Below are 12,688 nucleotides of genomic sequence, written 5' to 3'. Positions count from 1 at the left end.
GCCCGAGAATAATGAATAGCATGAGGCGCATTAATACTTTGACCTTATCTACGCCCACGGGCAGTGCGAGAAACAAGGCGAGCGTATGCTCCGATTAAGCGTTGAGTTATGCGTGACTCGTTTTTTTTCATCTCTCTCCCTCTCACTCCTGAGTTCCTCTGTGAACTGCCGCAATCGCGTATGACGAGCCTCACCGACGATCGAAAATTTTCAAAATTCGTCAATCACCGCAGACGCGCAGGAAAGAGTAATGTGTGACAACAATCGTCAGCCAGTGGACGCGGTGCCTCAGTTCGCGCTCTACTCAATGCGGCGCAAAATTACCCTGAGAACTTAAATTTCCATACTCAGTAGTATTTCGCTATCATGCTATTTGAAAAATGTAATAAAATAATTTCATGCCTGAGTTAAAAGCTTCCACTATACAATTTACATCTTAAATCACTTCGAATTAATTAGCTTTGTATCAGGGGCAATTCCACTTCTACTGGTTGGTACTTCAATAACTAACTACAATATTATTATTTAATAAAGGTGGTAAAAATATGTTTATTTGATACAATGGTTTTGTAGCATTTCCTCTTTGGTAATAATGGATCATGTAAACCATTTCTTACATTAAATTGGATAAAGGGCGGAGTGGCCCTCCTCAAAGTGTTCCATTATGTAGGAGCACACTTTCACCTGACGTAGAAGTTTAGTTTGGATTTCGAAAATGAGTAAATAATAGATTATCCATAAAAAAACAAATTGATAGATGCCATCCAGTCAAAATATAAAATAAATGTGCTTAAATATAAAGCCGCTCCCTAAGGGAACTGGAGGCGCGAAACGCAATTTTTCTCCAATTATTAGTAAGATAAAAATTGAATTTTGTGTCATGATAAAAACGAATAGAATAGACGATGATATTACTAATGATAAACACGATTATTAACTGGAATACATGGCTGGGAGGAGAGAATACCTGCACGACCAAAGAGCAATGGCATTTGTAGGAGCAACGATAGCATATTAAGTTTACACGCACATTGATGTGAATGAGTTTATTACCTCAATGCTTTGACGCCAATAAAAGATGAAGGAAGGAGCTTAGAGAAAAAGAAAAAAGAAACAGCCATTTAATTTTTTTGAGTCGAGCAAAATCGGAAATCGAGAGAAACCATTCAAAAAAATATTACAATCATTTAAGATGAATTATATTTCCTCTAATCTTCCCTATCATCAAAAAATTCCATATCCATTTCTAAACGTGTGGCCAGTGTCTACTGCAGTTTTCTTAACCTTTTAACTAACATGAAAAAAATCCCCTCAATCAAAATTCATTGGCAATTAATTTTGGAATGAGACATGCGTATATCTAGCACCTATTTAAGGTCCCTCAAAATCCTCATCTTGCTCCTCAATCCGCGAACTATCTCACCCTCTTCAAACGTTAGGAGTGCGCGTCCTTGGCCCCCCTCAAAGTGGTCCATTATCTCCACCCCCGCTTCATCCACCCGCGGCGCGTCAACTCCTCCGCCTCCCTCCCTCCCTCTATCTGCCCGGCCCCACGTCCAGCCGTCGCGAAAGCGGAGTGCGGGATGCTGAGATGGGGAGCGGAGTCATTATGATGCCAGAGCACAAACGCAACCATACCAACGTGCGTAGCCCCTCCTCACCCTCCCTCTCTCCTCAAACACGCCCTCGGCTCACACACGAGTCGCGCGTGGCCACACTTGCAACCGCACCGTGTCGTCGGAATGCTAACAACCGACTAACACGCCGCGCCGCCCCCTCGGAACGCCCCTCCTTCCCCCACTTCCACGCCCCCGCGAATCTCGCCTCCCCCCTGCCCCCGCCGGCCTCTCGGGGTTGGCCTCCCCCAACCCCTTCCACCTTCCTCTTTCTCCGAGGTGTAGAGTTTGCCTCCGTAAGTGCGATTGTGTGGAGTGCTGACGGCGGCAGAGACGGAAGATGTGAGTGACACGGGGGTCGGAAAAATAAGCGAGCCACTTCGTACCAGCACAGCGGCACGACCGAAGATACGCATTTCTCGCCCTTTCTGCGGACCATTATTAATCGTCATAGAACTTACTAATATGACCGTTGTGGGCATTTCGGTGAAATAATATTGAATATCAAGGGAAGGACTAATATTTAAGTAAATAATCCTTTTTTTTTTAGCATTTTTAAATCCTTAAATTTTGTTATTGATATAATTTGAATGGCATCGTAGATTGAATATGACGTCACGACTGGATATAATGTATACAATTTTAATATGTATGCGCATTTCCACAGGCGTACACTTAAAGCTATGTGGTTAACGAGAATTTACTTGAGACATCAAAGGAAAGATATCGCTCTTGCTTTAGCAACGCCCTGGTAAGGAAAATGGCATTACACTAGATTGGGGAAAATATTATTTCAGTACCTTTTTCTCAAGTATGAATTCAGAGATTAACGAGAAATACAAAAAATATAATTTAGAATTCAAATACTGAGAAATAATGACAATTCTGGGACTAATAATTCGGCGTTTGAGAGGAAAATTGGATCGAAATATTACTCTTCCCAACTAACTGAAATGCTGAAAAAGCTTTATGCCCAAAAGCAGCTGAAAAAAGGACACTTCCACCTTAACCAGTAGTTGCCAATTATTATACCTTCCTTAAATATTGGTCAAAATATCACTCTTGAAACAAATATAAGATCTCCATTGCTTCAAAGTTACCTTTATATATATATGTATCACTCCGATCAGACTATTGCACAATTAAAATTTAGCTCGATGATTCACTGTGATTGATTTAACTTCCAGCGATTACAACAGAAAATATAGAGGTTGAAATAGAATTACTTTTTAACAAATTGACTATTACTCACGTGATATTTGATTCACGGGAAATGCTTTTCGAAATTCCCCAAAATATAAGGCAAGAAAGTAAATCCTTGTGCAAATTTTACTCCTCTCAGTATATTAGAAACTCATAGTCCCTAGTCATGTCGTGGAATGAAACTAAACCAAGTCGCACTGATTGAAGTAGTGAATGATAGGGGTTAAAAAGTCAGACGAAATAACCTACATGAAAACTTGAAAACATATTTTCGCGCTTATTCGTCTTACGGCGGGCTATACTTTGCCATGAACAGCGCGACGCGACGTGCGGAGGCTCCCAGCCGGCATTAAGATGATTAATTGATTTTAAAGAAAAGAGAATGATGCATGGAGAGTAAAACATGCATGATAATGGCAGCCCCTATTTCTCCCATGCCTCATCTTTTCTGTTGGTCTCCGACTAATCTATACTCGCTGGCATTCCACCGTCCCATCCCACCGGCTGCGATCTTCGCCCTCGCATCCCCCAACGGCCGCCCCAACGTAGTCTCACCCATCAACCCTCTACCTAAATCTTCCGACTCCCCCAAAAACAAGGCGTATCTCTTGCATCGAAAAAGGCCCATTCTAAGCGCGATTTCTGTTGAGGGGTTGAGACGGGAAGCCATTCACAGGACGATTAAGGGAATTATTTCGCCAAACAGATTTTCCTTGGGGGCAGAAAATATAGTCTTGATAGCTAACATTTGTTAGCATTTATCGTGAGTCAATAAATCAAACGGGAATTCAAATCAAAGAAATAGGCAAAAAAAGTTGGTGGTGAAAATTCGAGTGCTGAATTGGCACAATGAAATGATATTTAATATCAATAAATGTTAACCATTCATGCAATAAAATTGAATACGCTTCGCAAATTTGCATCTCCAAGGATTATTGATCGCATCATAAATGAGATAATGATACTTCACTCAAAGGAAGTTACCAGCATGCGCCCTTATTTTCTCCATCCCTACGGTATTCTGATGAATCACATCGCTTTCATAGAAATTAGCTTTATATGAAGTAAATAAATTTATAACTAAAATATTCATGGAAACGTAATTATTCTATTTAAAAATAATACAAAAAATCGGTCGACCATTGATCACACGAATCCTATTTACAAGAACTAATTATACGCAAGCAAAAAAAAACTGATTTTCTTAACTCAAAAAATCCTTAGTAACTCTCCGAAAGCGTTTTGGCCTTTTGCTCCTTAATACTAAGCACCAAATTCTCTCCCACATGAAACATAAGGACTTGTACGGAAAAACATAGCTCACTAGACTGCTCGGCTGCTGAATAAGTCGTATAAATTTGCTAAACACTTAGTTACGAGAAACCTAATTAGTTACGCCATTCAAAATTAATATCAACTATAGACTTTTGGGACATAATGTAAAGAGAGACACATTTAATGGGGGAGATCATGAAGACTTTGAGCAAAAACAAGCTTTAGAAAATTATACCCCAATACGCAGCGACTTCAGAGTGTCTTGTTTTTATTCAATGCTACAGCTAGACAAAAAAGTAACAAGAATTATTTCACCGTAAGAAGCTCGCAGTGCTGCACGGAAGTGAAAATAGGGCAATTTAAGGGAAATAATCAGGTCTCACTAATTGGCGAATGCTCCCTTACTCAAGGTATCCTTCTCTCCGCTTTTTCCCCAAGTTCATTCTTTTTCTTCGCCCCTCACTTCCTTATCCTCGGAGCCCTTCATCAACCCCTACCCTCCTCTCAATATTAAGACGTCGAATTCATTAGGGGGACGGCATACTCCATTAAAACCCTTCTTATCTTACACCATCGATGGCCAATGGTGCCGCAATCTTACTTCCACGCTTTTTACTTTTGTACCTTTTACCCGGGACTTTTAACAGGTAATTTTTTCCTCTAATCCTTTTGACAAAACGAAGTAGTGCGCTGTCACGCGGGATGAGAAGAATTGAGTAGTAAACCAGCTACTGAAAACGTCTAACGAACGTAATCTTTTACAAACGATATGAAAACGTGTACGGCACTTTGATTTCATTTAAAATATTCATGAAATCACCGATGGACAGTATCTCAGAATAAGGTACTTCCGAAGTGGCATAAAAATTTTCCATTTAATTCTATGGTCTCCCTGAAAGTTACCCCCACTTCATTGCACATAAAAATGAGTCGTTAAATTTTAATCTCAGAGGATAGAATCGCAGAGTGGTAGCCGAGACCATTTTATAAAGCTTTGCATGTCATCTCGAGTCGGATCTCTATGGCGCTAAAGGAGGTGCCCGAAACACGAAAGAGGAAAGTATAAATCAAGCTTGAAACGCCAGAAATGAAAACAAAGAATTTGCTTTGAAGCTCAATTGCATACTGAAAATTTATGCACTGGGACCGAGAAGAGATTTATATCAAAAATAATACATTAATATATTTTTGATTACGTTACCGAAAACAGTTTTTTTAATCTAGCAAATCACATTTAAGTAAAAAAAAGACAAAATTGCTATTTTATCAATGAAAAAATTTGGTAATAAAAAATTATAAAGCTTATAAAGCACGGAAAGGGTAACCCAACCACTCTTATCAATGATGAACATATCCATCCTCTGGTTCAAATATTTTAAAATAATCTACCCTGCTCTTAACGCCTGAAGGTTGATGGATACGGGCTGAAGAGCGTTAACCATCGGAAATTTTCAAATAAAATCTTAGTTTTTACTAAAAAAAATTGATTCTTGCAGATCAAAGAACTGATATATGTTCAAAAAACTTTGTTTATGTAACAATGAGTGTACCTGTTTGATTCTAAATACATAAAAGAAATAAAGAGATGTTTTCTTTCGCCTATCGCAAATTTCTTAACTCCTAAGCTAATATGATTAAATTGCATTGTTTCATGTTCTAAAATGTAATCAGCTTGAATATAAAAATTGTTTGCTATAAATTTAATTTATAAATATTCTATCCACAGAAAAAAGAAATTATTCTATTCACAGAAAAGAGAAAAGAATGATCGCTATTACCAGATATCACCACTTTCCGGCTAAAAAGAGAGCGATTTTTTCTAAGTAATTCAAAACTCAGAAAGCACAGGAGCTTGGTCTTTAATCAAAAACTAAATCAAAATAGGGAATTTTTAATTTTTCTAAATATATGAATTTCACTGGCATGGACCAACACGAAGAGAATGTTACCTCAATGAGAAATGCTTTTTCTTGTCTATTACATTTATAGTTTTGCAGGGATTTTAAAGGTAAAAACTGGGGCCTTTTGTTTATTACAGAATGGCGCATTATGCTTCAAGCCCCCTTTTATGGGTCTGATAAGCTACTATATCCCCATAAATTATAAGAAATTTAAATGTGTTTTTAGCAGCTAGTTCAGTTGACCAGCAAATTAGCCCGAGAGTGAGGAGGTAAAATATTGCTTCTTAGCTTGATAAGTCAAAGGAAAGATAGTGGTTTCTTCATTTTGCACAGTAAATAGGTTATATTAGTAATTAATGGTGCAAAAAATAATTACATGGCAAAGAAAGCCAAGTTCGTTCTCAAATGTAGATACGCCACGATTTAATTATCTATCTCAATTTATCATTATACGTAACGCAGCAATTGGGTTTTTAGAAGAACATATTTATCTTCAACTCTTGCCTTCCATGCTTCGTCCTCAAAATAGTAAACATGGAGATACGTTAGCGTATTACCGAGAAAAATAATAATATTTACATGAAATTTGTCAAAGGTAGCATTTAAGTTGAGCATGACTAACATTGCGGGAAGATAATATTTTTAACGGCATAACTTTAAAGAAAGGATGCAATTAGATACTTACTGACTAGCGAATTCGAATAATATTTCTTGAGAAAGCCACCAGCATCCACGAAATAAACTATATCCCAAATATTTGGTACCTTTAGATTACATAAAAGCAGTTTACTTCCATCACTCATGTTATGTGTTCAATCAGTTAATCGAATAGAAAAAAATAGCTTTGCCAAAATCGTATTACGTAGATATTGAGCTTGATTAAAACAGTTTTCATACTCGCTAACGGAATGTACCGGTGTGATGCAAAAGTTTTCCGTCAGATGGGGATACAACAGCGCGAACCCACGTGCTCGTCCGGAGCGTAACGATCAAAACACTTGTGTCCTAAATTCACATATCAATCTCCACAAAAGAATATATTCATTAGTTTTTGGCAAGCTTCCACAGAGATAAAGAGAAATTAAAATTATGCCATAAGATTTTTGGCATTTAGTCAATCTAAAGATGAGAGGGAACAAAGTACTATTCATAGAGCATACTTTTTCGCAATACCTTTCCTTAATAATTATTTTCGTGCTCTTAATAATCTGTTTCTTTCCTAGCATTCTGTTGTTGTTCAGCACTATTCATCATTCCCAACCTATTTAATTATTTCGATTTTAAAATAAACGCATGGGATATTTCATTGGAAAAACTGAAATGATGGAATTTGTCACAGAGAGAAAGTAACTGTGATCATGTAAGTGATAACTAAAATGTAAAATAATAATAATGACGCATTATATCAAAAGAGCATTTAAATTGAGTTGGCAAAATGCATAAATTCTTATTTTTATTATCAGTTGATTGTGGTGACATTTACATTTTTACCCACGAAACAAAGCCGGCTGATTTACATGAACGCAGTGCTCCGCTAGTGTGGACAAGTTGCACAAATATATTTCAACAAAATTATTTCTTTGAAAGCAGGAGGGTACCCGAAGGTGTAATTTTCAAGAGGAGGGACATGGGCAGATAAGTCCGAAGCTTCGAAAAACTGGTTTTGCTACCTTGAACCAACCAGGGCGGATGGTTGGGGAGGCCAGGAAAGGGAATGACGTGGACCGTATTTGAGGTCACTCTAAAAAGACAAACCACACGAGTTCAATTACGAACGCTCGCGCGAATTGACACCTGCATAAACTGTATTCGGGTCTTCTATGAGCGGACATCCAAGGGCTGACGCATGTTCTATGGGACCGGGGAGAGCAGGATCACCGCTGCTAGCCTTCGCTTCCATGGGGTAGGTGGGCACCTCGGACAGGGAAAAGGGGGCGTGGTCGGCGCCATGAATTCCCCGAGTCCTTCGCACGCTTGCACCGTGGCGATCGTCCGATTTACCGAAAAGGGGATAGACACGTGCGCGAAGATCCGACTTCCCTCCTATCTAATGAATAGGTATGCTTGTCGTGCGTGGAGACTGACCTGCAATCGCCATCCAGGGGTAGAAGGTGTGGTTTGAGGGCTGCTGCAGTTGCGTGGGCCCCTGGCCTCCACCGCCTCCGCCGCCGCTGTTCAACGAACACGAGTTCCAAGAGCCGCCCAGGCTGCGCGCTGGACTCGAACCGGGGTCTGAGACGGCGCCATAGCGGGAGACGGCGGTGGCGGCGACGGCGGCCGCTGCGGCCGCCGCGTCGGGCGTGCAGGCGGCGGGGCGCACTGGCACGCCGCCGCCCCCGCCCTGCCACGCGCCTCCGCCCCCGCCACCCCCGACCACCACGTCCTTGGCGGCCGCCGCCGCCGCCGCGTAGCCGTTCTGGTGGTGGTGATGGTGGTGGTGCGGGTGGTGCTGGGGCTGTTGGTGCGGCTGAGGCTGTTGCTGCTGTTGTTGGTGCTCCGCCTTGGCAACCACGGCCGAGCAGTCCGCTTTGTAGGCCGCCGCCGCCGCAGCGGCCGCCGCTGCCGCCGCCTGCGCGTCCGACACCGGCGACGAGTAGAGCTTGCAGGCGGCCGCGGCAGCCGCTGCTGCCGCCGCCGAAGACGCGGATGCGGCGGTTACTGGGGATGCGGCGTCATAGGGCGAGTCCTGCGGCGGTCGAGGCTGGTGCTGGTGCGCGTATGGGGACATGCCGACGCCCAGGCCGAGAGGGAAGCGGTAAGGCTGCTCGCCCGTGCCGGGCTGGCTGCCGTAGAAGCCGCTCTGTTCGAAGTACGAATTCATTGTGGTGGCGAACAGGTTGACTGGAGTGGACTAGTTGAGGAGAGTGTTACGCTCTTCTGGAGAGCTCCGAATGGTACGCGCTGTGTTGACGTATTCGTCGCACCGCGCTCTGCAAGTCGACCTCCCGGTGACAAGCGACCAGAGGAATTGGCTTTATCTTACCCGCACTTGTCGTGCGGGGAGGAAGAGTTTATCCCTCCTACGGGGTTCTGCAATTTTTTATTTTCCTTTTCGGCACACTATGCATAAACACACAGAAGGGGTAAATACTGTCAGCGAACACCAAAGTCACGGCGGTCGAGCGCCGCGAGGAACTAACACGTGGGAATCCCGTAAAAGTGATAATATACTTTTACGCTTAGCCAAAGATCAACTGCACTTGCTTCATAGGTAGAGAACTTGAGAAACAGTCACGATCCTCCACTAGTCGAACCGAAAAAATTAAGTACGACGATGGGTGGGCGATGAGTCAATTGTCAACTGTCGGGGCATTTGCCAAACGGTCAATGGAACGGAGGCTAATGCGAATGGGTCAACAGCCAGGAGCGACGGGGGTCGGGCTCTTGTTGTCTCGACGGTGGCAATAAGGGGACAATCTTCATACTCGTACTCGACGATTGGTCACGCCATAGTACCGAGCGACGATTCGGAGGGTTGTCACGCCTAATGGGGGGTTAACGGGGGCAAAACCACTCACTCTCACACTCAAAACGGTGCCGTGACAAGTGGAGAGTCTTCGGAAAAAATTGGACCGGTAGACGATGGTGTGCCTCGACGAGGAAGAAAACCTCCCGGCGTGGTGCAGGCTCGGCACCGCGGTGACCCCTACTCCCTTCCTATCTCCACACACTCTGTCGCTGTTATCTCCTCCAACCACCACTATACGTGTTGCCTCTTCTCTTCCGCGTTGGGAAGTGCTGGCCGCGACCGCCAAAGTCCGCCGCTCGACTGGGCGAGAAGGGGAGAGAATGAGAGGACGATGTGTTTGAGAGAGAGGGTGCATGTGTGTTGGTGAGCCTCTCTCTCTCTCTCTCTCTTACTCTTGGATCTCCTATCCCTCTCCCCCACCCCCTTTCTCTTCTCCCCACCACGGGAACCCCCCCATACCCTCCGCCGCACCAAGAACATCCATCCCGGGGTACTCCCCAACCCCCTCCACGCTCTCCTGCTCCCCCCGCCCTCCGCCCGGTTCCTCGCCAGCGCTGCCCCCTCCCCTGCTCCTCCTCCTCCGCCCCCATCACTCTCCCTACCCCCATCTCTCTCTCTCTCGTTCCCCTCCCCCCTCCCCCCCCCGGAGCGGGTAAAAGCAGCCCCCGCCCCGCCCCCTTTTCCTTGCAGCCTGCCCGAGAGACGCGAGCATCGCCGAAACGCGCTTCAGCGCTGCCTAGTGGGGGGAATTGGAATTAATACGAGAGCGTGTGGCGGTTATCACGCGGGAGGAGGAAGACGAAAAGGCATTGGGAGGCGGGAGGCCTTTCTTCTTCTCTTCCAGCGGAGAGAGAGAGAGTTGTAGGTGGCGTACGGTTTGCGAATATTTCCAACTGTCTGGAGTGAATGTGTGTGAGAGTGTGTTTATGAGAGGAGAAGGCTGCAAGTCCACCTCTCTGGAAAGGGTGACTGCTTTTTTTTTATTTTGACCGCCTGAAACTAGCGGAACACACGCTCGGCGGAGAATTGGGCGCTCCCGAAGCGCTAACTAGCGAATGGGTCGCGCAAGTGGTGATTGCGGTAAGTTCTTTCTTCTCTCCGTGGGCGCGGGAGGGAGTGGGAGGGCATCCCGCTGCGCCCACTTCATATTTTTCCGTGATTATTGGGTGCCGTGCGTCGCACGCGATTGTGTCCGTGCGTTACGGCTTTACCATTTGGATTAAATAAGCCCAATTACTCTATTTTGATGCCCTTTTTTCCACAATGAACGCGTGAATCCTCTTTACATTCGATATTTCCGTTTTTTCCTAATGGAACAGTGTCGTTTATCAATCGTTACGAAACGTAAACGGAAAAATGACTCGAATTGCATTCGAGTCTTTTTTATTAATAATTCTTTACAAGAATGAAACGAAGGTGAAGCAAGGGAGCAAACTGTTTTCCATGCATTCACCATCAAGCATCGTCAAAGAAAAACTTGAAGATTAATTCTCTAAAGAGCTTAACTGAGTCACCCTTACTACTAAAAAAAGATCTCTCTTCCATACTTATATTCGCTTTTTTGGTTTTGCGTTTGTCTTCTTTCCCGAGGGATACATATAAATACCAAATATAACTGTCCCGCATTAGCATGGCTCATGCTCTAATGCAATAAGTTGCACTAAAATAAAGTAAAAATACTGCTTATTTATTACGCTAATCAGGGTGAAAAAAAAAGAAATTTAAAAAAGTGGTGAGGTATTAATCAGGTTATTGTCGTAATGCTGTCAGGTAAGTGACAAGAGCCAATATCAGTTCAATGACGGAAAACTGACCCATCACCTTCAGCAAAGGAGTTGACAAACTAGAAGGTAAGTATTCAAAGAAAGAAATGAACATGGATATGAGACGTACGAAGCTTAAAAACTCATTAGACTGTGAAATACTGTACTACGACAACACCATGAAGGGCAAACAGTTGGTAAGACGGCATGAATTGGTGTGGTTAAACATGTAAGCAACTACATGATGAAGAATCTGAGGTTTTCCCGGTGAATAGCATGGATGAAAACTTCTCGGTAAACTACATGGAAATGAATATTTTTACTAACTCTAGAAAGACAAGCTTATTAAAATGTATGGGATTCAATAATGAATTATATTCAATCGGTTTTGATATTTAAACAAAATATTTGAAAAGATTCTTTAGTTCAAATATGCTTTCTTCTCAGAAATCAGTGTAGGTTCATTTGAGAGGCGTGATTGACCACACACAAAATTTTTGGTAAGACTTCAATTGCGGCTAAATGAGAGAAAAATTCCGTGAATGCGGTAAAATGCATGAGTAACATCGTGATAAAAATAAATCGGAATATTAATGCAGTAAATAAAACAAGTAAAATTTTCCATTCATATAAGTCAACGGGGTCATCTCCAACCCTAGTTACTTGTTTGCACTTTCGATCTTTGAATGAAATTGAGTATCTTTTGTTCTAAGTGCCAAGTTTCAGGCGCCTGCCTACTTATTAAAAATGTAGGCTCACTCCGAAACTTAAGAACCTAAAGCAGGTTGAAGAGATAAGATTTAGAGTAGAACTTTTTAGAAAACTTTATCGTTGTGCAGACCATGAATTGTTACCCTATTTCATGATATTATTGACCTTATAAATTATATTACTCCAAACAAAAATGCTTGGCCGCCTTCAAGAATATTCAACATTCTTACAGTACCGCAAAACTAAGGGCAAAAGTGGGAGGGCATCCCGCTGCACCCACTTCATATTTTTCCGTGATTATTGGGTGCCGTGCGTCGCACGCGATTGTGTCCGTGCGTTACGGCTTTACCATTTGGATTAAATAAGCCCAATTACTCTATTTTGATGCCCTTTTTTCCACAATGAACGCGTGAATCCTCTTTACATTCGATATTTCCGTTTTTTCCTAATGGAACAGTGTCGTTTATCAATCGTTACGAAACGTAAACGGAAAAATGACTCGAATTGCATTCGAGTCTTTTTTATTAATAATTCTTTACAAGAATGAAACGAAGGTGAAGCAAGGGAGCAAACTGTTTTCCATGCATTCACCATCAAGCATCGTCAAAGAAAAACTTGAAGATTAATTCTCTAAAGAGCTTAACTGAGTCACCCTTACTACTAAAAAAAGATCTCTCTTCCATACTTATATTCGCTTTTTTGGTTTTGCGTTTGTCTTCTTTCCCGAGGGATACATATAAATACCAAATA

At 42.7% G+C, this 12,688-nt stretch overlaps 1 protein-coding gene across 3 annotated transcripts in view; it reads right to left on the bottom strand.

Moving 5' to 3' along the window:
* Positions 1-9,805, bottom strand: part of LOC124169509 (homeotic protein ultrabithorax-like) — a 447,372-nt gene extending 437,567 nt beyond the window's left edge. For 2 of the 3 annotated variants that reach the window (XM_046548151.1, XM_046548155.1), the window contains exon 1: positions 8,081-9,804. In XM_046548151.1, the coding sequence (XP_046404107.1) occupies positions 8,081-8,816 (736 nt within the window). In that variant the 5' untranslated portion in view covers positions 8,817-9,804. Of the gene's footprint in view, positions 1-8,080 lie in introns of all 3 variants that reach the window. The other variant, XM_046548144.1, reaches the window with a different exon arrangement.
* Positions 9,806-12,688: the final 2,883 nt, after the last annotated feature.

Source organism: Ischnura elegans, chromosome 1, assembly GCF_921293095.1.
Source record: "Ischnura elegans chromosome 1, ioIscEleg1.1, whole genome shotgun sequence".
NCBI lineage: Eukaryota > Metazoa > Arthropoda > Insecta > Odonata > Coenagrionidae > Ischnura > Ischnura elegans.
This window is presented reverse-complemented; position numbering and strand designations above follow the sequence as displayed.